Consider the following 26,954-nt stretch of genomic DNA (forward strand, 5'->3'; position numbering starts at 1 on the left):
AATACCCTCTCTGCCTCTCTGCTTCTGTATTCACTGCCCCTCAGCTGCAACTCTGATCACTCCTTCAATTTCCTCAGCAAGCCCTTCCCCAGAAAATCGAATTCTTGATCAACTCGGTGTGTTCTACAAGTGACCCTCAAGCCTCCTCTTATACTTTTCTTGTTGACAGTTCAACGGCCGAGATTAAGTCCCTAATCAACAGCTAAGATTAACTCTAGCTTGATCCATGACTTTTGGACCCCTCTAACACAGTTTTATATTAATTCACATTAATATTTCATTTTTCCTAAGTTTAGACTTAGGGACTCCATTGAAAATATTAATTATTTTAATATCTCCCAAACTGTTTAGAATCTGCCCAAACCATTTCTGGGTATTGGAGATCTCATGTGCTTTAGCTTATCCACCAATTTTCGTTGCTAGAGCACATCCGATGCTACCCCAAATCAACAATTGAGACTAACCTTAACTTTCTCAAGGACCTAGACAATATTCCCGATGATTCTCCTTTTGAGAACCTTGAGGAAGGTGGTCCCATTAGTTCCTTAGATGATGACATTTAATATTATTTCCATATTGAAAATGGGAAATGGGAAATTGTTGATCCTCAATTTGATTATGCTCCCGTTTATGACACTGACAAGGAGGATGAGGTTGAGATCGGTCGACCCTTTCTCCCGGGCATTATTTATGAGGAAATATCCATCGATACCTTTGGGAAGGAGAATTACCATTTTGCATTGCATAAAAAGGAGCAATTGGCAGTGATTGATTCTCCATTTTGGGAAGACCCTATCTTTGGTACCAGCAATGATAGGATTGATAAAACCCTTGCTCGTACCTACTTCCCTTACGATTCTGGGAGTATATTCAAATCACTTGAGCCTCTAGAGTTGGATTCTCAGGAGAAGGATCCCGTTGAGGCTTCAGCGTTTCCCTTTTCTATTGTTCATCATCTTGAGACTTCATCAAGTGATCCCCTCACCCCTTGTCATATGATCTCAAGTAACCATGAACCCAAGTATAGTGTCAAGGAAGAGCCCCTCATTGATTATACTTTACCTCCTCGGACACACCCTTAGGGTTTTGATCACACCATGACCTCCCCTCTCCAATGTGACCATCACCTTGAGAAACCCATTTGTTGCACTCCTTTCCCTAACCCTTCATTCCCCTCTCATCACAACCTTGTGGCATCTCCAAAGCATAATAATATAGACAATGATTGTGATAAGGATTTCTTGAGAGTGATCATTCATTCTACCATTGCGTACCTAGAAGGAAAGCATGAAACCTCTAAATTGACCTATTTTCTTTCTTCAAGGACTTCCCTTTACCTCGGATGGAGATGATATTTTCCTGCCCCCCACCTGCTTCGTTCACCATGTGACTATGTCCACATTCAATTTGGGAGCTACTACATGAGTAATCATACTGGCAGGCATACGTATATTGATGTGATGATATGTTGGTTGCATTGCCTTTACGATTACACTTAGTATTAGCCTTACTATATGCATGTTAGGATAGGATGCATTGCCTACTCATTTTCTCATTAGAACTAACATCATATGGTATTTCTCATGGTAGAGTAGATGCATCCGAATTAAAATTTGCATATTTTATTTTTCTGTTGATTTTATGGCCTAACATTAAGCATGTGTGATCATGAGATGTCGCAAATGCATCATGCCCCATGTTCTTCATCTATTATATGTGCAGGTAATAGGTCTACGGTAACCACGAGATTGTTGGAGTTCTCGTGACCTCCCGTTCAAGTAGCTTCGTCCACTACTTCGAGAGATCACGTCCCAGTTGCAGCTAGATGTTACCCACCATTTTGTGGGTGATATCCTTAGAAAAAAAATCTCCAAGATAGTCCTCAGCCAGCAACCAGTAGCCCCTTACAGCGACCAACTACCTCATTGTGCCATTTCTCCGCCACCTGAGCCAACCTTGTGGTCCCTCACCCATCTACCATGATTGTATCTATGAAGGTGGGCCTCCCGCACCTAAAGGTATGCCTTGTCATTTGGTAATTGAGAATTGTAGTTTGCTTATTGTTGACCCCTACCGGTCAACTACCCATACAGTACACCCCCCTTTTCTTTGCAAAAAGGGGCAGCACCTGAGCGACGTGTCCGTGCCAGCCTACAGTGATCATCAGCTTGATTATTTTAATTGTAAACCCAGTCTGCACGTATGAATTGTAAATAATCTAAGCAGATCAGAGTCATGTATGTAAAATTGCCTAGGTGGACCTAACTTTCTAATGATAATCTACGTCCCGGGAGGTTTTTCGTCTCACCGATCTACGATCGGCAGAGTTTTCCTTCAACCTGACCCCAAAGCCGGGATGCATTTTGTTATTAGAACTTTAGGAGAATCCTAGCGTGTTAATCTGCTAGATTATAGTTGTGTCGCAGAACTGGGTGGTTTATGAGGGTCTGTGTTAAAGTGGGTTTGTCCCCTTAAGATGTAAATTGTACAAGTCATGATGTAATGTGTCTTGAGGGTTGAAAAATGTTTTAGTCCCCTCATGAGTCCTAAGTCCTAGGTCCTAGGTGATGTTTCCAACGGCTTAGTTCGAATGATCCATTTAAGAAAATAAATGAAATACTAAAATAAAAAAAAATAATAAAAAGTTCATAAAATGAAGCAAAAACCCTAAATAATAAAATAATAATATTTTTTGTGAATGCATGCAAAATATCTTTTTTTAATAAAATCGACGGATGAGATTAAGAGATGTCTTAATCCTCATCGACGGTCGAGATCGTTTCAGCATGGATCACTCAAATTAGCCGTTGGGATCATTTCCTTTTTATAGGGTCTTAGGGGGTCATTTTACAGGTTTATCTGATCTATGAGTCTGTACTGAAAAAAGCTCTCTTGTAATCTGATTTCTGGTTAATAAAAGAAGACTTTGGGGTCCAAAATTCTTGCTGGTGTTACTCTCTGGAATTGCTATGAGATGTTTATTTTTCTGCATATTTCAGTTTTCAGCCATTAATAATTGCTTGTTTTCAGAGTATTGTGAGCACAGGTATCTTGTTCACTTGCTAGGGTTTGAGTGTTGTTAGGGTTTCTGAAATAATGGCAGGTATCTCCATTATTTCCTGAAATCTAGCAGCATTTTTGCTCTCTTTATTGATGGTTGCTTGAGATGTGCAAGAAATCTTTAGGTGAAGGATATTGGTGGGCGTTTGGGGAAGTTCTAGGCTGAACCAGCCGACTCCCACAGGCTTTTCTTTGCAGAGCCTAGCTGATTTTGGCCCTGGGTTAATCATTAAGAGTTTATTTCCTGTTTTACATGAGAGATTTTCTTTCTGTTCACAGCAAAGTTCAAATTTCTGATATATTGAAAATATTACTGCAATAAATGTTAAATTTGGCTGTTCTAGAGCTGTAATTTCCTTGTAATTCTAGGTTAATTTTGAAGTGGTCTTACTTTGAAGTTTTGCATATATCTGCCGGGCTCTTGTTTTCTGTTTTCCAGGGTTATCATTACGCTGCTCTATCCGCCATTTTCCCTGTCCACAGCAAAAATGCATTGACTTCATGCTTCAATCAGGCAAAACGAAATCATTCTCTGCGGGATTTTCAGATTTGGTCTCAGTAGCACAAAACGCTCAGGTAAAATTTCAGCGAATCCGTTTCTCAGACGCCAGGTACGAAAATCTCATTCAATTGAAGTGATTCGACTCTGTGCATTTCCCTGATAAATTTCTTAACCAACGCATCCTGTATTCTCAAAAAGGGTTTTTGTGTCGGTGCTTGATTTCCAAAAGAACGCATATTTCGATAGTCTCTTTTTTTTAGGGTTTTCTGGAGTTTACGGCTAGGGTCATTGTCGAAAGTCTTCAACAGGTGAAACCCTGAGCAAATTTTTCCATGTTCCGCTGACAGCAAGTGATTCGATTCCTATTTACGCTCTCCCTTTTCCGTGAAATTTTTATTTTTTTTTTGCTCGTCGTCTTTCTTCAAGATTCAAGTTATGCATTTAACGTTGATCCAAATGCGTGTTGCTTAGCGTGGCATCGTGATAGCGTGCAGCGTTTCTTTTTTTTGTTTTACAGTCACGTTTTACAGTCAGCCTTCTCGCCTTCGAAGAGCCCTGTCACGCAAATCATTTTTTTGGGCCTGTCATAGTCACGCCGGTCGGTTCTGCCTGCATATCCTTTCACGGTTGGGCGTTTCTCATCGCATTTTCCAGGCCTTTAACCACGCATTTGTCGATTCCCAGTTTCTTTTCCGAGCCAGGGTCACGATTGCGTTATTTCTGGGCATCTATTTGTTTGTCGACGGCTTGCATTTCGTTCTGGGGCTTGCATCACGCCATCCCTCTGCTCTAAACGTCAACGAAACCCTTGTTTCATTCTCGTTTTCGTGTAATTGGTCTGGCTGCCATTGATATCCATTTGCTCCTGCGCGTTGATGCTGTGACCGCGTCGTTGTGGGTTTGGCCTGCCGCCGTTTTTCATTTAAAGTTGTCGTTCCCAGTTCTGAATAGTTCGCAGTCGTGGTTTGGGTTCATCAAAATTTTGGTTTGATTTATTCTTCAACGCAGTTAATCCTGTAGCGTAGGTTAGCTTAGGTTTCGATAAATGTCTTTCTTAGTTTTGTAGTGTTTCATATCAGTTACGTTTTGTTTGTATTTTGAATAGTTTCACTGCCAATAGCTTCATAATCTAAAAAAAAAAAAAATTGTTTAGATTTTAAAATTTAATTTGATTTTTTTTTTTTTTTTTAGATTTTAATTTGTTTACTTTTAGTATAGTTTAGAGTTAAAATTTTCATTTTCCAAAAAAGAAAAATAAAAATAAAAAAAAGGAATTTAGTTTTAGTTTTTTGTTTTCAGCTTTAGATTAATTTTTTTTTTTTTTTAATTTTCATTTTTCTTTAAATTTATTAAAAAAAAAAAAAAAAAAATTCAATTTTTCTTTGTGGCAAAATCCAGTTATTTCCATGTTGAGACATACATATATAAATGTGGAATGAATGTTCTATCTGCATATTGAATGATTGTCTGGTTAACGATTTGTGGTCTTTAATTGCATCAGCATTTATTTCTTTTAGTTGCCAGATATCGTTATTTGAGGAACTTTGTGATTTTTACTGGATATTTAAAGCATTGTTCTGATTATTTGATGATAAATGATTGTTGTTTATGATTCATGTTCTTATATCATCTAGAAAGTAATCATTTAGGCACCAATCTCATAAGGCACTGGTCTATCAAAATTAATAAAATTATTTTAGTGCATCTCGTCTCCCAGCCCAACTGTTTGGCAGTTGGCCTTCATCATCTCGCAGGGTCTACCCCCCTTAGCCGTGGGAGACAGGCTTAAACGGAGAGACCGGGGATCAGAGTGACAGCCCCCGGTCTGAACGTTGTCGTGTCAATCCGCGCGACAACACTTATCATGGACACTTCTGGGCATGGATTAATGGGGGGATTCAGTGGAAAGAATAGGTTAGGTATGTGCTATTGTCCCCTAAGCCCCTTTTGGATATTAACCTTGAATTCTAGTCCCGCGAGATCTCTTTTACTGACCATTTGGCTTTAGGAATGGTATTTCACGGGAAACCTTGATTTTGGTCATGAGGTCCCGCTCCCTTATCCACAAATATTACCCCCTTTCTACTCATTATTACCACGGGATGTCTTTTACTGACCATTTGGCCTTAGGGATGGTATTTCACGGGAAACCCCAATTTTGGTCATGAGGTCCCTCTCCCTTATCCGCATATATTACCCCCTTTCTACTCATTACTGCCCCATTCATCATTCCTCCACTGGGTCCACAAGGGTTGGCTTTCCCCCTTCCCCTTAGCCACACCTTGGGTTAGGCCTAGAAAGATGCCACGGAGCTGGATTCAACTAAAAAGAAAGGTAAAAGCATAATTGGCCACATTCAATAGGAAAATGTACCACAAAATGCAAAAGATGGTCGCGACAAACACATTTAGCACGTGGGAGAGTGCCAATACATGAGCTCTACCCCATCATCATGACCATCACCTAGGTTCCTACAAGTTTTATGAGCCTCCTTCATCAAATAGGAACCCATGATTGTCCCAAACCCTGGTGGGCAATGAACCGCCCTACCTTAAAAGGGGGTATTCACTTCTATATCTCACACATCATGCTCTTACCCCTTGAGCCCTTAGCAGTTAATTAAAGAAAAATCATAACAAGCCAAAAGGCATAAAAGAAGGGTGGAAAAATCAAGTTCGGGTCACCTCATTGTACCACGATTGCTCCCTCTCATACATTATAGACCCAAGTGTGGGCTTCCCTTTTATTAGCTACCCTTGTACCCGAGCATGTGGCCTAGGGTTGCCCCTTCTCATCCCCAACTTCATTCACCTCTCTATCACATACCACCACCTTTTAAAGGATGTACCTTGAACATATTATCCCCTTTAGAAGTAGAAACCACCTAATAGGATACTTGGTTAACCCCATTTAGAGTTTGGGAGACATTGGCACATCCCGAAGCCCATTATGGAAAGGCAACACCATTATGAATTCCCCCCCTGTGGTCCATGGTTGGTAAGCTCATTTACTCGATTTCTCTAATGACTTGTTGTACTGAAAGGCTAGGGGACGCAATGGATCTTATGCAGGATTGCATATGGTCTCCATCTTGGGTTTGGTCTCCCTATACGAGGTCCTAACCCTCCAGAGGACCACATTGGCATATGTAGGGTGTGTGTTGAGAGCCATGGGCCTCCACAGCAGTAGACAACACTCCATGGATCCCCGAGGATGTTCAGAGATTGCTCTAGACTCACCTATTGGACGACAAAGATGCACATAGTTCACCTTTACCCAGGCAGCCCTACAGATGTACCATGCACTTAGTAGCTGACCCAGGACTTATAGGATGATCTGGCATCACCAACACCATCATCAAAGCCCTTATATATGATCTACAAGCATCTTCGATTCATTTGGAGACCCATGAGGTTATTATTGTGCCTCCACACCCACTGGGAGCAGTGTCGATTTATTGTTTGGAGAACAAGGGGCCAACCCCTTGTCCATCACTTTTGAGGGCCCTATTCTTCATTATGGCACCTATGGACATCATCAGGGCTCTTGGAGGGCCCTATAACATGTATTGTCTATCATCTGACCTCTTAAGAGGTTTATTATTTCATTTGTGAGCTAGTTTAGTGGGCTTGTCACCAAAAGTTAGGTTATTAGTGCATTATTTTATTTTGGAGCTTATGTAGGCCTAAGAGACTAATTCAAACTACTCATTAGTGTATAAATACAAGTGAGATGAGTTCATTTGCTCATCATCACTTTGGATTGGATTTCTTTTCTCTCTTGAGAATTTCGCAACTTTTCTTGGAGGATGAATTGGAGCTTTGTAGATGAATTTTGATGTTTGGATTTGGTTTATCCTATCTTGGAGCTTCCCTATTGTCAACTTGTGAATGGTTGGATATAATCTATTACATGTAAGTACATGCTCTTAATGCTATTCTTATTTTACTTTTTCATATACATTGGATTGGGAATTTCTCTATTTTTAGGGCTAATTCTTGCATGCATTTACAGATTAAATTGTGGAATTTTGTCTCTATATAGCATCTCTCAATGTATGGGATATGTAATTTTGAATGAAATTTCCTAGGGATGATTCTATCAACGAATTCATCTTGATAATTCATCACCTTTTGCAAGTCGAAGTATAAAGTTGTAAGGTTGCTTCCCCTTGCCCTAGAAAGACAAGCAAACTAGTCTTAAGGCCTCCTTGACCAAGAAACAAGCTCCTCATTCATATTTATCCTAGACTCCATTCTCCCAAGATTAAGGCACTGATCTACCAAGAGGTGGTCACTCAAAAATCAACTCTTTTTCACGTTCTTCTAGGTCTAGCCAAGTTGGGTCACCTAGAGCATCACTTTCACGACAAAGTATTTGTCCAAAAAGTTTGATTTCCTAGCCTCTCATGCGTTGGTGTGTCCTCAAGGCCTCCTCCGATTTTGAAGCCATTCTGAAGGTGGAGTTGTGAGATAACCTAGGCCCTACATTCGAGATCAAACTTTGTCTTGGTATCCCCAAGGCTAGTGCCTCATAGGAACACGTCTAAGTGAAAATTATTGCTTTGATCCTTTCCCCCTCCTTGCCTGGGTTAACGACATCATTGGTTGCTAAATTCTTGCCCCTTAACCTAAGCTGGGTCCACTTGGTCCCGTGTGGACCCGAACCTTTGAAAAGTTAAATCTTCAAGAACCATTCAGGAATTCAAGTTCAATAACGATTTTAGGATTGGGAAACTCCTTCATAAAGCATATTCCTCTAACCTAACCCTCAAGTCCTCACCTCCTCCTAGAAGTCTTTGTACCTTGCTTGATAAGCAAGAAAGCTCTATTTTTAAAACCCCTTCTAGGAAAAGGATTATAAGGGTCACTTCATATCCATTGGTTGATTTATCCTTATCAAGTGACCTTCTATATTTACAGGGTCTCCTCCCATCAGTGAAAGTCCGTAAAGAGTAGGGAGTCTTAGCTAAGGTGTCAGTGGGTTAAGCCTCCATCGTTGCCCTTTGACCTAGCAGTTGCCCTTTAGGAATCCCTTTCATGACCCCTTCTAGTTTCAACGGTAATAATGACCAAACCTAATAGCTCACAATGGGAGCTTCAACTAAAAAAAATAAAATTTCTTGAGCATGAAACCCATGACTCAAGTATTACAAAATAATTTTATTTTTCTTCTTTACATCAATTACATAAAATCATGATTACGCATGTCATTATCAAGACTGAACCTAGATACATTTTTCAAAAAAAAGGGGTCTATGCCATTCTTCAAAAAGAGAAGCCAAGAGATCTGCAGAAAGAGTTGGAGATTGGACACAAAATCCTTGCGCTTGGAACAGATTTGAAACACATCAGGGTCAGATGGAAAGTCCTTTTCAAATTAGATGAATTGGATGCACTTCTTTACGAAGTGAACTGGTTAGAGGGGAAGAAACTAATTTGGTCTCTAAAACCATCTATGCTTGCTCTCATACAACACAAGTTCTTGGAGGAACCTTGTGAAAGGGTCAAACTTCCAGTTGCCTTTTGTCTTAGTAGCATCATGATGCCGACTACCCCTATAGCTCCTTACAGTGATGATGTTATAAAGAGAGTTTTCAAACTAATAGTAGAGACTCTCCAGGACTTGGACAATAGTGCAGGCTCTATGTTAGGGAAGCAGCTTGCGATTTTAGAAATCATGGCCACGGTCAAAACATATGAAATCATGTTTGATTTAGGGTGTGATGACTTAATCCATCAAATGTTCGAATGCTTCTTTAGCATTGAGAAACATCATCCTGACTCAGTCAAAACACACATGTAGTCCATCTTATCATCATGTAGGAGGGGTTGTCATACCATTTGCCGAGAGTTGCAGTCTCGATTGTTGTTTGTTTGGAGGAGAGAACGGATGGTCTCACTTGCTTCTTATGAGTTAGCCGAGAGGGGTTGGTTGAGCAGAACATAAATTTACTCAGGTGTAATGTTCCCAAGAAGGGATTTAAGTGATATTCTAAACAAATAAATAGTGCAGTAACATAAAACTAAAACATGCATTATACACCCATAAAACACTATAAATACGGAACCGCTGAGCCATATATTATAAAATCTAAGAGCATAGGTACAATATAAATGAAATAGTGCACCTGGGCTTGTCTCAAGGACAACCTGGACCAAACCCAGGTGATGGAACAGCTGAGGTGATGGTTGCTCAGTTGTTGCACCACTCTACACTATGTTGTCCCAGTAAAACTGTTGTTCTACTAACTTTCACCTGATGGAATGTGCCCAAAAACCATCCAGAAAATTATGTCCTTTCATCCTTAGACTCATTGGACAAAACCCAGAAAAACCCAGAAGGGAATTTCTCTGGTTTTGACTTTGGATTTTCGGTCTCCTTGGAGCCTCTCTCCAGCTGCTATTGCCGAATTCGATTTGCAGGAAACAGCCTATAAATCCACCTGGAAACACCCCTCAAATGTTGGGTTCACCTGTGATAACTGATTCCTTGCTTCCCGAATGATCCTTGGCCTAGATGGCTACTCTCCTAAGCCCCACGAATTTGTTGCTCAGGCCTCTACGCAATCCCTATGCCCAGAAATGCATACTTTTGTATTCACTGACTGGCTGGCTGCAAAACTCAGAGAAAATGTCCTCAATCCACTGCCTTTTCTGCTCCCGAAACTCCCAGCCAACTAGGGACCTCCTGCCTGGCTCAATCCTCTTTTGCGTGTTTATGGTTGCCCAGAAAGTACGCAGTCTCCTCCTCTGCATGGCTGGATGGAATGTATGTCGATGTTGGTACTCTTGAAATCTCTGTGGAACAACCTACCTAGGACGGGCACGGATAGTCCCCCGAAGAGGAGGTTGAATCTCTCCTGCAGACGACTCGTGCCTAAACAGCCATAGACTCGCTAAGCAGCAGAGCGTACAAAGGTAAGTTTGTTTGTTAAATGATCAAGATCCCACAAAATGAGAGCTCCTTCCTCTTTTATCACCTTGGGTCCCCTTAGCCTCTTGTGGGTCCCTCCTTCCACTAATTTGATTCCCTCCAACACACTCCTTGGCCAAGTTCGAATTATTCATGTGGGTGGCCCCCACATTCCACTAGCTGCCAGAAATAAAGTCGAATTGCCAATAGCTCCTAAGTTCTACGTGTGGGGCCCTCGTCCTAAGCCAAAAATGATGCCAAAATTGTGTAGCTACACCCCGTGACTAATACATTTGAGAAGGAACGTGACAGTCCCCCCCTCCCAAATGTTTCTTGCCCTCAAGCAACCTCAAAGCTAGGTGCTCCAGTATGTGCTCACCCTCCCAAGTGGCATCCTCATCCAGCAAGTTCTTCTAGCATACCAAGAACTCCCTGATGGTCTTGCTCCTCAGTCTCCTCTCCCTGCTCTCCAAAATGGCCTCTGGTTCCAACACCAAATGGCCCTCATCATCCAATGGGGGTAGATCAGTTGTTGCGGTCACCTGTTGTCCTAGCACCTTTTTAGGCATGAGACATGAAATACGTTATGGATTCTACTCCCCAGAGGCAACTCTAGCTCATAAGCCACCTCCCCAACCCACCTAGTCACCTAGTAGGGCCCATAGAAGCGTGGTTGTAGCTTCTTGGCCCCCTTTTGTTTCAGCGTAGACTGTCTGTAAGGCTGCAATCGGAGGTATACTAGGTCCCCCTCCTCAAAGTGCCTCTCTATCTTGTGCCGATCTGCATACAGTTTTTGTTGATTCTGGGTTGTCGCTAGATTATCCTTGAGAGCTTTGAGGATATCTTGGCTCTCTTGGACCCAGTGTTTGGCCTTTGGGGCCCGACTGTCTCCGAAAATAACATCAGCAAAAGTTAGTGCATCATAACCATAGAGGGCACGAAAAGGAGTCATACCGATAGACATGTGGTGCGTGGTGTTGTAGCAGAACTCGCCCAAGTGCAACCACCAAATCCACGTCCTCTACTGACTTGTCACATAATTCCTCAGGTACCCCTCCAACCACTGGTTCACCCTCTCCGTTTGGTCGTTCATCTGAGGGTGATAACTGGTGCTAGGAGTGAGCTCCGTCCCAACCAACCGGAAGAGTTCTTGCCAAAAGCCACCCAAAAATCTGTTGTCTATGTCGCTCACAATGTTCTTAGGGAGTCCATGTAGCGTGAAAAACTCCCAGAAGAACAACTTGGCAACCTGGGCAGCCGTGTATCTAGTGGGGATGGCGAAGAAGTGGGCAAATTTGGTCAACCTATCGACCACTACATATATGCAATCCTTTCCCTGTACCGTGGGGAGCCCAGTGACGAAATCCATCGTGATACTTTCCCGTTTCCCCTCTGGGATCGGAAGTGGTTGTAGTAACCCTGCAGGGTGAGTTAGCTCCCCCTTGTCCTGCTGGCAGGCCTCACACTCCCTTATGCGCTGCAGCATGCCTTCCTTGAGGCCTTTCCACGTGAACCTCTCACGAACAGCCATGTAAGTCTTCCGGAACCCCTGGTGTCTGGACCAATGTTGCACGAAGCGGGGACGAAACGGGGACGTTTTTTGGAAGCGGGGATGCAGAAGCGTCATTTTCCAAAAATCTAGGAAGTGAAGCGTCTTGGAAGCGTCTACTATATATATATATATATATATATATATATATATATATTTATTTATTTATTTATTTGCATTTATATTTAGACTAACAAAAAAAAAAAACATCCAAAATACCAATTTAGTTGTAGAAGACATGAAAACATGCACATTTTTACAGAAATCAAGATAGATATGGCATCCATTGTACATAAATGATTAATTATTACAGCATCAACCATCTACAATCTAGATTCCTCTTCTCTTGTCTAGCCTTTGCCTCTACTTCAATTCTATAGGGATTTTAGTCAACATTGCCTAATTTTGATCAAACAGCTTAATCCAAGCCTTATAATATGGTAGAGAAAGCTTAACATGCCTGATCAATGATTTTGACTTGAGTGAAGGGTACATAATTGCTAAGGCCATGACAAAGGAGTTCAACAATCAATAACACCAACACTGGGGGGGTTACATATAGGGCTTGTTGCTCTTGATTAAATGCCAATCACATGCCCTCATACATGATATAATCCAATGAAACACCACAATCCCATTGATCCTGAAAACTGTTAAGTCTGCTGAATTTTGAATGGGATATGAAATTCTATTTTCTCAATATTTAGTCCAACGAAGTTGGAACCACTCTCAAACATTCTGAGTCATTTCATGGTAATGAAACAAATTTAAGCAAAAGGATGGAAATGAAAGATGAAGGAGAATGTCACTTTTACTTTAAGAATTTAACATTACCATTAGGGAGCGCCTTGGGAGTATTCGAAAAGTGTGGTTTCTCACTAGAGTTCGAAATTTCAAAAAACAGAAAAAGCCCCGCGGAACCGTCCACCTTCTCTCGGATTCGCTCGCAATCCGCGGTGGATACATGCCCGAACCTCCATAGATCTGCACCTGATCCTTTCTGGATCCGCGGATCGGGAAATAGGAACCGCATATCGAGCAATAGGAGCCGCAGATCGGGGCCCCATGAATCCATTTTTGCAGGAACCGCCAAAAAAAGACGATCCGCGAATCCGATTTTCCAATCCGCGGTTCCGCCGAAGGATCAATGGCGGATCCATACGGGACGTGGATCTGCCTTTGGATCCTTGTGGGGGGGGACGGTTCCTACAACACTGGTCCGGACAGTGGTGAATTGTGAGTTGCCTAGAGTACCGTCTCCCTCAACTGCGAGTTGGGCACCAAGTAAATGTGTCCCTTGTAATAGATTACCTCATCCATCACATAGTAACACTCATTTGCATGTGTCCCCTCCAGCACCTCGCAAGCCTTCTTGTCCTTGGAGTACTCTACCAACAGCTGAGCCTTCCAATCCTGGCAGATGCTCATGAGAGATAACCCAGTTGGTCTACTGGATAGAGCATCGGCCACCACATTGTGCTTGCCCCACACATACTCAATGTCAAATTCGTAGGCCTGCACATTGTTGATCCATCTCTGTTGCCTATCATTGAGGCCCTGCTGCCCCATGAAATATCGAAAACTGTTGTGATCAATCTTCATGTGGAATCAGTTGCCCACCAAGTACTGGCAGAACTTGGAAAATGCATGCATAATGGCCAGCATCTCCTTGTCATATATGGAATATCACAGCTCATGTGGTAGGAGCTTCCGACTCTCGAAATCTATGGGGTTCCCCTCCTGTGACAATACGGCTCCAACTCCTACCCCTGATGCATCACACTCCACCGTGAATGGCTGGGAGAAATCTGGGAGTGCCAGAACAGTGCAACTGCTCATCACCTCCTTGAGGCAATCGAAGGCGGCCTGTGCTCCAACAGTCCATGTGAAGGCCCCTTTCTTGGTCAAGTCGGTTAAGGGTGCTGCCAGCTGTGAGAACCCTTTGACAAACTTCCTGTAGTAAGTGCAAATGCCCAAGAAGCCTCTCAGTGTAGTCATATCTTGAGGTACTAGCCAATCTTGGATGGCCTGAATCTTCTCCTCGTGAACCTTCACCCCGTCTGCCCCAATGATATGCCCGAGATAAAGCATCTTCGTCAATCCAAACTCGCACTTGGAGAGCTTGGCATAAAATTGTTGCTCCTCCAAAATGTGCAGTACCTCCTCCAAGTGTTGGAGGTGCTCCTCCCACATTCGACTATAGATTAGGATGTCATCAAAAAATACTAGTACGAACCTCCTCAGCTGTCCCCAAAAGATGTGGTTCATGCAAGACTGAAATGTTGTGGGGGCATTGGTCAGCCCAAATGGCATGGCCAGAAACTCAAAGTGCCCATAGTGGCACCGCAATGCTGTCTTCGGGATGTCCTAATCTCGAACTCTGATCTGGTGGTACCCCAAACGCATATCAATCTTAGAGAAGTACTTGGCTCCTCTAAGCTCATCCATCAGCTCATCAATGCGGGGAATGGGGTACCAGTTCTTGAGGGTCTTCCGGTTAAGGGCTCAATAGTCAATACACATCCTGAGGGTCCCATCCTTCTTCTTCACCAGCACTACGGAAGAAGCGAAAGGACTGGAACTAGGCCTGATGTGGCCCAACGCAAGCAGCTTCGGAATAGCCTTCTCTATCTCGTCCTTATAGGCTTTGGGGTGCTTGTAAGGAGTAGTGATGATTGCCTGTATACCCGGCTCTAGCTCAATGGTGTGCTCAAACCCTCTATCTGGTGGTTGTCCTAGCGGAATGTCTTCGAACACTACTGCATACTTGTCCAGTAGAGCCTGTATGTCTGTTGGCATTAACTGTGCCTGTCCCCCAACCTCTGAGATTCGCAATTTGACTGCCCATGCAATGTCCCCATGCCAAAGATCTGCCTCCATCCTGTGGGCCGAAACTATCTGAGGCGGATAAGACTGCATGCCTCTCAAGACCACCAATTTTCCATCTGGCCCCATGAACTCCATCTTAGGTTTCCTCCAATCTGTCGTGACTCACCCAAGGGAATACAGCCACTAGACACCCATCACCACGTTGGTGTCTGGCACATCGACCACAAAGAAGTGATCTATCATCGAGTAGTTTCCCATAACTACTTTCAAGGAGGGCACGTATCTGGTACTCTGGATGGTACAGCCACTTGGTACTAGGACGGAGAATCCCTCGAACTCTGTTGTGGTGAGGCCTCTCCTTTGTACCAGTTGTGCATCTATGAAGTTGTGGGTAGCGCCACTGTCCACCAGTACTGACACCCTCTGTCCCTGTACCGTACCTCTGATCCTAAGTGTCAAAAACTTAGGAATCCAGCATAAAGAAGCAAGGACTCCTCCTGATGAGGCAAGAGATGTCCCTCCCTGTGGAGGTGGTGGTGGTGGCCCTCTCTCTCCTAGACTCTCTCCATCTATCCCACCACAATCCTGCTCCACCTCGTTCTCTTGATCACTGTCACAAAAGACCTCAATGTAATGTATTCTACCCATTGTGCACCTATGGCCAGGTACCCAGGGCTCTCTGCTTGTGAAGCATAGCTTCCTCCTCCGGAGGACCTTCCATGTCTCCTCATCTAACTGCCCCCTTCCCTGTGTGGTCCTTTGTTGTGGGGTTCTAGCCTCATGCCCCTTCTGTGGGAAGGGGGTCCGTGCAGGAAATGGTGCTCTGGTCTTGGGGATGGCCCCCTGCAAATCCCTAGCCCACACCACTACTTCCTGCAGCGTAGAGGGTCTGCGTGACTTCACCAGTCCACGCAGAGGCTCAAGCAAGCCCTCAACGAAGATGTATACCCTCCTTGCCTCGAACAGATCCGAGACCATCACTAACGCACGTAGAAAATCAGAAAAGTATTGCTTTGGGTTGCCAGTCTAGTGCAGTTGTGTCAGCTCCCTGAAAGATGCCTCTAGATCCCTCTCATCAAATCGCTCCACCACCCTCCTGGTGAAGTCCTCATAAGAAATTATTTGGGCATGCCCCAAAGTGGTTAGGTCGTGAATCCACCAGTCATGGGTTTAGCGCTGCCATCTTAATGGCTTCCTGCTCCGTCATCCGATTGAGTTGAAAGTATGTGTCCGTCTCTTCAACCCAAGCCCTGCTTGTGTACTTGGCAGTGCCATCAAATGTAGGGAAATACATCCTCCTACCCCTTGTTCCTCTCACTCTACTTAAGCTTGCAGTAATCTCTAAAGGAGGGGGCTTATTTGAAATCTTCATCCATCGTCTGCCACTCTCTGAAGTAGTCCCCCATCTGGGGAGTGTCCTCCTCTCTTGCTGGTTCGATTTGTGCTATTGGCACGAAAGAGGGTAGTGTATCCCTAGTGGGCACACTCACTGAAGGGCGTTGCGCTGCTAGTGAGGGGTGATCAAAGGGCTGAGAAGCCCCGGAAGTTTCTCCACACAAAAACCCTCTAGGTGTGGCCCTGTCTTTGTTCTGTGATTTGATCTCCTCCAGCATGTCTTTCTGCCCCTTGGCCAAGTCACTCAAAGCCCTCAAGAGGCCATCGAAAGCCATCTCCTCCCTACTCTTAGGCTCTGCCATTTCCTCCTCTTCGGCCATTGCTTTCCCCTTTTCCTCTGTGTCTAGTGTAATTTCTTGGTCCCTTTCTCTGCTCTTGAACCTCTGCCTCCGGTAAGTGATGTTCTCTCGGTCTTCTCCTCTCATGGGAGACCAACCCCACAACTGAGCCAAGAATTAGGCTCTTATACCACTATAATGTTCCCAAGTAGGGATTTAAGTGATATTCTAAACAAATAAATAGTGCAATAGCATAAAATTAAAAACATGCATTATACACCCATAAAACACTGTAAATCGGAACTGTTGAGCCATATATTATAAAATCTGAGAGCATAGGAACAATATAAATGAAACAGTGCACCTAGTCTTATCTCAAGGACAAGCTGGACCAAACCCACGTGATGGAATAACTAAGGTGATGGCTACTTAGTTGTTGCACCACTCTACACTGCGTTGTCTCAGTAAAATTGTTGTTCTACTGACTTCGACCTGCTGGAATGTGCCCAAAAACTGCCCAGAAAATTATGTCCTTTCAGCCTTAGACTCATTGGACAAAACCTAGAAGGGAATTTCTCTAGTTTTGACTTTGGATTTTCGGCCTCCTTGGAGCCTCTCTCCAACTGCTACTGCCAAATTCGATTTACAGTAAACAACCTGCAAATCCACCTAGAAACACCCCTCAAATGTTGGGTTCACCTGTGATAACTGATTCCTTACTTCCCGGATGATCCTTGGCCCGGATGGTTGCTCTCCTAAGCCCCACAAGTTTGTTGCCTAAGGCCTCTACGCAGTCCCTCTACCCAAAAATGCGTACTTTTGTAATCACTGACTCGCTGACTACAAAACTCAAAGAAAATGTCCTCAATCCACTGCCTTTCCTGCTCCCGGAACTCCCAACCAGCTAGGGACCTCCCGGCTAGCTCAATCCTCTTCTACGTATTTCTGACTCCCTAGAAAGTACACAGTCTTCTCCTCTGCGTGGCTGGATGGAATGTATGTCGATGCTAGTACTCCTAAAATCACTGTGGAACAACCTCCCTAGGGCGGTCACGGATAGTCCCCCGAAGTAGAGGTTGAATCTCCCCTGCGGAAGACTTGTGCCTAAACAGCTGGTAGAATCGCTAAGCAGCAAAGCGTACAAAGGTAAGTTTGTTTGTCAAATGACCAAGATCCTACAAAATGAGAGCTCCTTCCTCTTTTATCACCTTGGGTCCCCTTAGCCTCTTGTGGGTCCCTCCTTCCACTAATTCAATTCCCTCCAACGCATTCCTTGGCCAAGTTCGAATTATTCATGTGGGTGGCCCCCACATTCCGCTAGCTACCAAAAATAAAGTCGAATTGCCAGAACTCCTAAGTTCTGCGTGTAGGGCCCTCCTCCTAAGCTAAAAATGATGCCAAAATTGTGTAGTTGCACCTCGTGACTAATACATTTGAGAAAGGACATGACATCAAGAGGCAGTTGACCAGGGAGGAGTAGCTGAGAGTTGATAGGACAATGCAGCAGGAACGAGTTAAGGAGAAAGGGGCTTTGCTTCATCTGCAAAGAACCTTGGGCACCTAACCACTCATGGATGGGTGACACCAAGGAGACGACAGGGGGAGATCAGGAGGAGATTCCTTATAACTTTCAGGATGAGGATTCTCCTTCTGTAGTCGAGTCCTTGGACACCTTTGAGGAGCATGAGCAGTCAGGGGGATTTGTTGACAGCAACTCAAATATGCAGCCTGGTTTGGTAGAGGAGATTGATGAGCAACAGTGTGTTCTCATTCAGCATGAGCAACACATAGTGGAGCATAGTGCGCATGATGGGCCATCCTTGGTGAGTCAATTGGTGATTCATGTTGAGCCCATGATGGAGGAAGATGAGCAGACATCCTTGGAGCCAACCATTGATGGTGAGCAGGCAAATGGACAGGCAACCACCAAGGAGGTAGTATTTGCGGACATGGGTCATCAGGAGGCATTGGGACCTAACAGGACAGTCTTGCAAGTGACGAGTGGACCAGTGGAGCATGGAGTTTTCAGTCAAATGAAGGAGGCTCTTTTGGAGACAGTGGTACATCCATCTTTGGGTCTACCCACTGATGAGGTGCAGGTAGATATAGTGGCAGCTAGCAAAGTTGCAATATTTCCAAGCCGCAACCCTCTCTAGGAGTACATAGACATGGCATGTAGCATGGGTTGCCCACTTATGAGGAGAGGCAGGGATTCCTAGACATATCCAATTGATTGGTTGGGCAGAGTTGCATGAGTTGAGCTTAGTGCACCTCAGTAGACTCGCACCATATATAGGTGCACCTGCATCCGATCCTTCCCACGAGATGGATTGGCAAGAGATCATGAGTTAGTATCCTGTTGGTGGCATGATATTCTCAGTCTAGAGCATAGTGCAGCAGGAGCCATGGAGCATTGATGCATGTTCTTGGTGGAAAGAGATCATGAGTTAGTATCTTGTTGGTGGCATGATATTCTTAGTCTAGAGCATAGTGCAGTAGGAGCCATGGAGCATTGATGCATGTTCTTGGTGGCATTGGGATCCAGGAGGATTTGTTCATGACAGTAAGATATTGGTCTAGGATCTAGGCATTGAGGGGTCCATTCATGGTAGGTTGACATATAGGCATAGCATCACCCAGTGATTTGTATGGGATCCGGGCATTGGGTGTCAGTTGCACTGGGCCACCAGACTGGTCTACAAGTTTGAATTGCTTGAGGGCAAGCAATCTTGGGGCGAGAGGATTTGTGATATTCCCTTTTTTGGTATTCCTTATGGCATGGTTAGGATGGATTTTCAAGGTAGGAAGAAGACACGTCACAGGTACAGGTTTACGTCGTCAATGGGCCCAAGGGCTTTTGGAGGGGTTTTAAGGAGTTTTTATAGGGCCCAATGGCATTCACTTGGTATATTCCATCATCTGCATAGTTTTCCTTTCATTTCGTTGCATTTCGACAACTTTCAAAAAGCAGAGTTATTAATGGGCCTAACTCAATCAATTACGCTTAAGGTGGCATTCTGAGAGGAAAACTTATCGAAACACATTAGTGTAATAGCTCGTTGGAACCGGAATGAAAAGATCAACAAAATGGGATTGTTAGTGGGGATTTTTAGTTGTCTAAGGAGGCATGGTGGCCAATTTACCATTTTCCTACATTAAAAAATATTTTAATTGAGGGAAATGTGCTCAATGATTAAAATAATAATAAAATAGGAGCTTCTAAAGGGGTCCATCAAATCTATAAAAGAGGGGGAGGAGGCCATTAGAGGACATCTTGGATTTGATCTTTCTTCTTGTATGAGAGGTTTGAGAACCTGGTTCTCTACTTCAGTAGCCCCAGGACGGAAACCCTCGGGTGATTTTGGAGAGAATGGACGAAAACCCACCTCATCTCCTTGGTGGATCCATCCAGATTTCACAGGTGCAGTGATTGTTTTCAGATCAGTGTTAGAGGGCCAGTGAAACACTGGAGCAGAATTTGGAGGTTAGCTTTTCATCTTAGCTATATTGGTTGTATCTACATGTAACTCCAATTTATCTATTATAATAAAAGTTGAGATTCTTCTTGTTCATCTTGTTGACATTTTGTACTATTCTATTGGTTATATTTTTACATGGCAATATTTTGTTAAATGAATGGTAATTTTTATGGAGAAATTTTGGTTGAGTTAGATTTCTGCAAAATTAGCCAAATATCCCATTTGGGATATTACAAAAGGAGAAATTATTATTTTGTGAGAGAAAAACGGAAATTATTACTTTAATGGTGAATGGCAGTAAAATAAAATTAAAAAAAATAGAGAAGGGAGATAAATTATATTTTTAATGGAGAATGGCAACGAAGTAATATTTTATTGGAAAATGGAAGAAAATAAGTAATATTTTATTGCAAAATGGAAGAAAATAATTATTTTATTCAAATGGCTGAAAAAAGAGGAAAGTGGCCCCCACCAATAAAATAATAAGGAAAAAGGAAGGATCTGGAAGCTAGAGGGAGGCTCTATGAAGAATTATAAAAGGAGGAGTAACTCAATTGCGAATACTTTTATCTTATCATTTCTATTTGACATCTAAACTTGAGTTCTCTTAAGTTGTTCAGCCAAGACAACCAATGTTGCTTAGCGCAAGGTATTTCCAAGCAGAAATTTCACCTCTATCTTCGGAGAACTTCAAGTTTTTCCCTAGTGAGGCTTTGGGGGATTCTATTTCAGGACTTCATTTGGAGTTTATTGCAGAAAATTCAAACATAAATTTATTATTTTTGGGCACAGAAGACAAACCTTGAAGGTTATTTGGAGCAGCATCTTTCTATTACAAGTTTTGGGTATTTGTAGGAGACGTTCTAATGGTTAGAGGAGTTTGGCACCATTTTTCAGAGTTGTTCCTACATCTTTTGGCTAGGCTGAATTTTCTCTTATAGAGCCTGTGCAGAGGTTGGAGAAAAAAAAATTGGTCATGTTTGGTGTCGGTATTTGCTGGGAATTTTTAATTAGGAGAGATAGCTATTTGCCGAAGGATATTTGTGCACAATCTCTCAGCCATTTGCTAGAGAGTTTTATCATTTCTCAATAGTTCCTCTCTAGTTGGGCGCAAAGTTGTGTAGCTAGAAATTCGCTCTATTTTGGGCATTCCAGGTCAGCTAGAATTAGCCCAAACAATTTATGGGTTTTGTTGGTTTGGGTGTGAGGAGCCTATAACTAATTTTATAGAATTTTTTGGGCAGTATTCGGGCCAGAATTGTGCATTCTTATTGTAGGGTGTATTGTTGGTTAGCTAGGCAGTTTGCATCACATTGTGGGTTCGATTTTGGCTTGGAGTTAAGCCAAACCATTTACGGGTTTTTATGGGTTTGGTGTGAGGAGCTCCAAGTTAAATTTTCATAATTTTCTGTGTAGTTTTGAGGGCAGAAATTCTAATTATTCTCCAATAGTAACAGTAGTAAAAACAATATTTTCTCGGTAATTCGCACTTTTTAGAGCTTTCTGTTGAGAAATCAGGGGCAGCTGGATTAGGGGATTTCTCTTATCATTGATAACTTCTTGTGATGTTCTTTTACTTTTCTTTCTTATTAGCTTATTCTTTATTTATTATTATGTTGTTCTTATCATCAAACAACTAGCAAAACATGAAGATCAATAGTACACAAGGACACGAGATGTAGGTTGCTAGCCAAGGCCAAAACCTCTCCTCTTGAGAGGAAAACCCACAAGAATTCTTCTCTTCTTATAGAATCTTCAAATGACGAATTCCAAGACCTAAGACCCTTGTCAAAGACCCCTCCAAGACCAAGTCAAACTTCTCCTTTATGAGATTGTCCTTAACAAAGTCAACCCAAATCAATACTGCTTCACTCTTTAAATTTTGGCCCCTGCTTTAGATTACGACAACTGCTTCAGGTCTGCACTTTTTTGGCCCTCCTGCACTTCTTGAAACTTCACATGCATGACTATCTTAGGGTAGTTTTGACTTTCTTTTCTCCTTCGCTCAATGTGCTTCCTTCTCCTTAGAATTTCAACTTGTAGATTTGATTCTTTCAAAGACAAAATTCGGCTTCTTAATAGATCTACAATTTTATCTTCCTGCAACAGATTGATGCCCTAACTCTTCGCACGTGTGGGAGGATTTACCCCAAAAAGCAGTCTTTAGAAACTTTGGTTTCTTCTTTCTTTAGATCTCCTCCTTTTCACTAGGTCTTCTTGTCTTGCCTTGTGCTTCAACTTGCTTGATTGGATACCACTCAAATGAGGTAGAGTTCTCTTATATATAGGCTTTCCTTAGAGCTCGAACTATAATCATGAGGCCAACTTGTCCTTTGCCTAGGTCGACATGTCTTGGAGGGAGTCTTTTGACACATTTTGACTTACAATAATTCTCTTGACTTTATACAAGATGCCCAATGGGGTCTTTCATAAATGGCAATGACTCTATTGCCTTCTTGACTCTATGACAAACCCTAGAAGCACTCAATGGGTGCTTGACCTACAAATAAATTGACCTTGAGCATGAAACCCATGCTACAAAAATAAATAATAATATTTTTTTCTTTCTTTTTCCAATATACAAGAATCAAGAGTACATTTCATATTTATGAAGATCAAACCTAGTTACATATTTCAACAGTCCCTCTTTCTACGTTAGCCTCTACGGCTTCTACGTCAGCCTCTACGGCCCTCTGCGTCCTTTGTTCTACTTCCTTCGGCCTCTGTGTCAGCCCTAACCCTGCGTTGTCTCTCTCGGCACTTCATTGCCTCTCTGCTATGTATTCTTCAGCCTTGGATGAAAATCCCTTGCTGAACTGCCCCTTGCTGCAACTGATCACTAACTCAATTTCCTTAGCAAACCTGGCCCCAGAAAATCGAATTCTTGATTTCTCTCTGTGTATCTCCAACTGAACCTCAAGCCTCCTCTTATACTTTTCCTATTGACGATTCAACGGTCGAGATTAAATCCCTAATCAACGGCTAAGATTAGAACTGGCTTGATCCTCGTCACTTAGAACTTTCTCACCCATTTTATATTAATACACATTAATATTTTTATTTTCTTAAATTTAGACTTAGGTACCCATTAAAAATATTAATTATTTTTATATCACTTCATCCGGATGGAATTTCTCCAAACGATTTCTGGGTCTTGGAGATCTCATGTGCCTTAGCCTCTCCACCAAATTTCATGTCTATAGCACATCCGATGCTACCAAAAATCAACAGAAGTGAGGGGCAAGGTTGTCGAGGTGACAATGGACAGCTTGCTTGTTGTATCCTTAAGTTTTCCCCTGTTAGAGGTTGGGACTTTTCCTCTTGGGGCAATCCGAAAGATAATAAGATGTATAGTTCAAAACTCATATTTACAACTATTATTGGAAAAAAATCCAATGTGAAAATTGTGTAAGTTGTCAAATGAAAAATTACACAAGTAATCCACTTCAACTCTCACATTTTAGAAAGCACATCAATGCATACCTATGAGACTGACAACAAGTTACCCTCGCCATTATAGGTTTAATTCAAATGAGAAATGGTGTCTCCATTCATGCGGACCAATATGATTTCCCCCACATGTAAACCAAAAAACAAGAAGCATTGATCATTTAATAACCCTCATCCAACAAAGCTTGTGCAACAGTGGAATTTTCCCTTTGCTCATTAACAAGGAGATAGATCTGATTTCAAGCCATGGTATAACAGGAAAGAAAATTTAAGTTCTACAAACCCATATCCAATTCAAATTAAATTAAGTTTCTTTTCAAAAGGACAACACTTGAACAAGAAGCATCTTATCAACCTCAAGCCATTGCATCTAAATTTATTGTAACTAAAATGTACAGTATGAGGACCAAAGGAGCCTTGCCTTGTTTCTTTTCTAGATGCTGCACCTTTGGTAGAATACTCTCAAAGGAATATCTTATCTTATTGCCAATTCTAGACTCATCACTTCTTACTTTTGACCCCTAGACGGTTCTTCCCATATGAGGCCTTACAGCCAAATTTCCAGTAAAATATCAACCAGACAATGTAAACTCAGATGTCGGCACAAATCTTATCACCAGCTTTATTTCATCTTTGAATGTCAGGATATTTGTTGGGTAGCAGTGTTGCTAATGTAGGGGTTCTATGTTGACACCCTCCGTCAGATCCTTGTCCACTTTACCCCTTTAAGCTTTCTTATGTTTCATTGTTTTTCTCATAAAGCTGACCTTATTCAATCTATTGCTTTCAGCTTTGTTTCCTTTTTAGAGATGCTTAAGGCACTCTCAATGCAGACTCTTGCAATTGTACTTTTTGCAGTACCAATTACCATCTTTGGCTACTTGTGAACAATAATATTCCGGTTCAAATTATATTAAGAAAGAAGCAAGGGGCACTTAATTCTAGTTTCTTTGGTATTCAAAAGAAAAGTCAAAACTGACCTATGTGCCTCGTCAAAGAAAAGGAAAATTTTGCATAATAATGTAATGACTTTATACTCCGACCAAAAATTACCTGCAAGTAACTTAATTGCACCAACTACACCATAAATAACAGTCATTTCCATTGCACTGGTGATAGGTGCTTCACCTGCACAACCAGCAACATACATGACGATCCCTGAGAAAAACCAATTAAATGTATCAATACTGAAGTAAGCTAGAATACATCCTATGATGCAAAATTATCATCTTTTCACAAGTGGGCCAGTATCTAGTGTCATGGTAGGAAAAATAAGCTCTTTGCATGTATTAGTAGATTGGAAAGTTTGGTGCATTCTTTAAATTTCAAAAAATATAGTGTTAATGGTAAATGCCCATCTGCTTCTCAAGATTCTGACTGTTGAAAAATGTAACTAGTGGCGGTCTTCATAATGTAATAAATTTTTATTATTGACATATTTATTATTATTATTTTAGTTTTAGTCAAAGCATGTTCTTCATTCTTATAGGGTCAATTGAGTCAAAAAGAATTTATTATGAGTCAATGAAAAATGTATGAGTCAAGTCCCATTTGGACTTTTTTGTAAACAAAAGAATAAAAGACCTTTTATTGAGTCAAAGACCACCAAAATTTGTCAAGTCGGCCTGGGCCTCCAAGAGCCACCTATTCGACCCTCCTGTACAGCTATATATAAGAGGCAGTTCGAGTCATTTGGAGATCATTCATTCACACGCAAGAAGTACATCTGAAGCATGTGAAGGAGAACAAAAAGCAGAAGTCAAAAGAGAGAATTGAAATCAAAGAAGAGATAATTTTGCTTGACCGAATTTCAGACTTGAAGGACAAATTTTTTCTATCCTACTGCAGGCCCGAAATTTTAGGGGCCGAAATTTCAGGAGTTGACCATATTTGGGACAGTTTGACCGTGTTTGACTTTGACATTGTAGGTGACTTGGAGGAGGGTTTCACTTGACATTTTGCTGGCAGTTTTGGTCTTGGTCTTGGTCTAAGATATCTCATTTTGATCTGATCCTATAAGAGAAGGATATTGTTCGGTTTTCCCCCTTGTGGGATTTGGCCCTGGCTTGGAGCCTAATTTGTTGTGGTCCTTGTCTCTTTGTGATCTTTATCTTTTGGTAATTGCTTGATGAAGATAACATAAAATTTAATAAGAAGCCAACAAAGTTACAAACATTCAGAAGTAATTATCAATTTAAGAGAAATCAACCATTGTCTACAAGCACTTGGTTTCTCAACATGGTATCAGAGCTAACGTGAAAGGAAGGCAGCTTGAAGGTCACAAATTGTTGGCACAATTGAAGACATCTTTGCAGAAGCTATCCCTTCTCTCTTTTCAATAGCAAGGTATGTGGTATTGACTGAAGTCTGTAGCTCCTGTCTGAACTCTGTTCTGAAGTACAAATCCAAATCTGTGGTCTAATCTCAAGATGGAAACTATGGTCTGAAATCTGTAGCATCTGTCCAAGGCTACTTCAGGAGATCTATACCCTTATTACCATATGAAATTTGTGTCAAGGCCGATTACATCAATCATCAATGTTATTTTTCTATGGTTTAATTACTAGGCCGAGTCCTAGAGAAGTCCAGGCCAAGACATAGAAGAGAAGATCGAGACCTCCATTGCGAAGATCAGATTACTTAGAACCTGTAACATTACCATGGACCTAGGCTTAATCAATGATTCAATATAATCTGAAGTTCTCAATACAAAGACTCTGTGATGCAAGCTACAGGAAGGCAGCATATCCTTTGTGGCATCTGAATTTTCTAAGTTGACATAATGAAGACGTATGAAGGAGTCCAGAAATCAAATGGCATCCAAATCATTTCGTTCTCTGTATGGCAAGCATCAAAATCCAGTTCAAAAAAAAATCCTGCGGTACTATGTTTCTGTGGAGCAAGCAAAAAGTTTGATGAAACAGCTTGGACGAAGAATCTTATCTTTTCTATGCACAATCTATGACAAGAATTCTTAGGACAACGAAGTGTCTACAAGGGCATAGACAAGAATACAACAACACCAAAGAAAGTCTGAAGCATCATATCTACCTCGCTCTAACATTTCTCTAAAAGATGAAGTCAGTTCTATACCTCTGTGGCAGAGTTCTATGAATCTCAAAGCATTCCCAAATCAATCTCTATATTTGGATCTGCATTATCTCTGAAGGAATTCGAGCTCTTTGATCCAAACTGTATGGTTTCAAGTGAAATACTAACAAACTCAAGTTACATTTCTGGCATCTGAATAGAAGGAATATTGATGTATCTCTGTAGTATCATTCAAGCATAAATCTCCTAAAGACAAGCTCCTTTATGGCACACAAGATATATATCTGTGACAGTGTTAGTATGTAGTCCTGAACCTCTTATTTGTGTGAAGGATTGTAACATTGTGGAAAAGTCTGAGCGAAACCCAAGGCATCTATATTGACACCAAGCAACAACAACACTTATCCAAGAACTGAACTACACTAGTCAAGTCTTGGATACAAATG

At 41.9% G+C, this 26,954-nt stretch overlaps 1 protein-coding gene across 5 annotated transcripts in view; it reads right to left on the reverse strand.

Annotated features, from left to right (window-relative positions):
• Positions 1 to 24,609, reverse strand: part of LOC149193208 (phosphoinositide phosphatase SAC8-like) — a 143,036-nt gene extending 118,427 nt beyond the window's left edge. For all 5 annotated transcript variants that reach the window (XM_089404810.1, XM_089404812.1, XM_089404809.1 and 2 more), the window contains exon 1: positions 24,511 to 24,609. In XM_089404810.1, coding sequence (XP_089260936.1) covers positions 24,511 to 24,607 — 97 coding nt within the window. In that variant the 5' untranslated portion in view covers positions 24,608 to 24,609. The remainder of the gene's footprint in view (positions 1 to 24,510) is intronic.
• Positions 24,610 to 26,954: the final 2,345 nt, after the last annotated feature.

Source organism: Pinus tabuliformis, chromosome 2_2 (assembly GCF_031772625.1).
Source record: "Pinus tabuliformis cultivar Carrire ecotype Pingquan chromosome 2_2, CPIR1, whole genome shotgun sequence".
In the NCBI taxonomy this organism is placed as follows: domain Eukaryota; kingdom Viridiplantae; phylum Streptophyta; class Pinopsida; order Pinales; family Pinaceae; genus Pinus; species Pinus tabuliformis.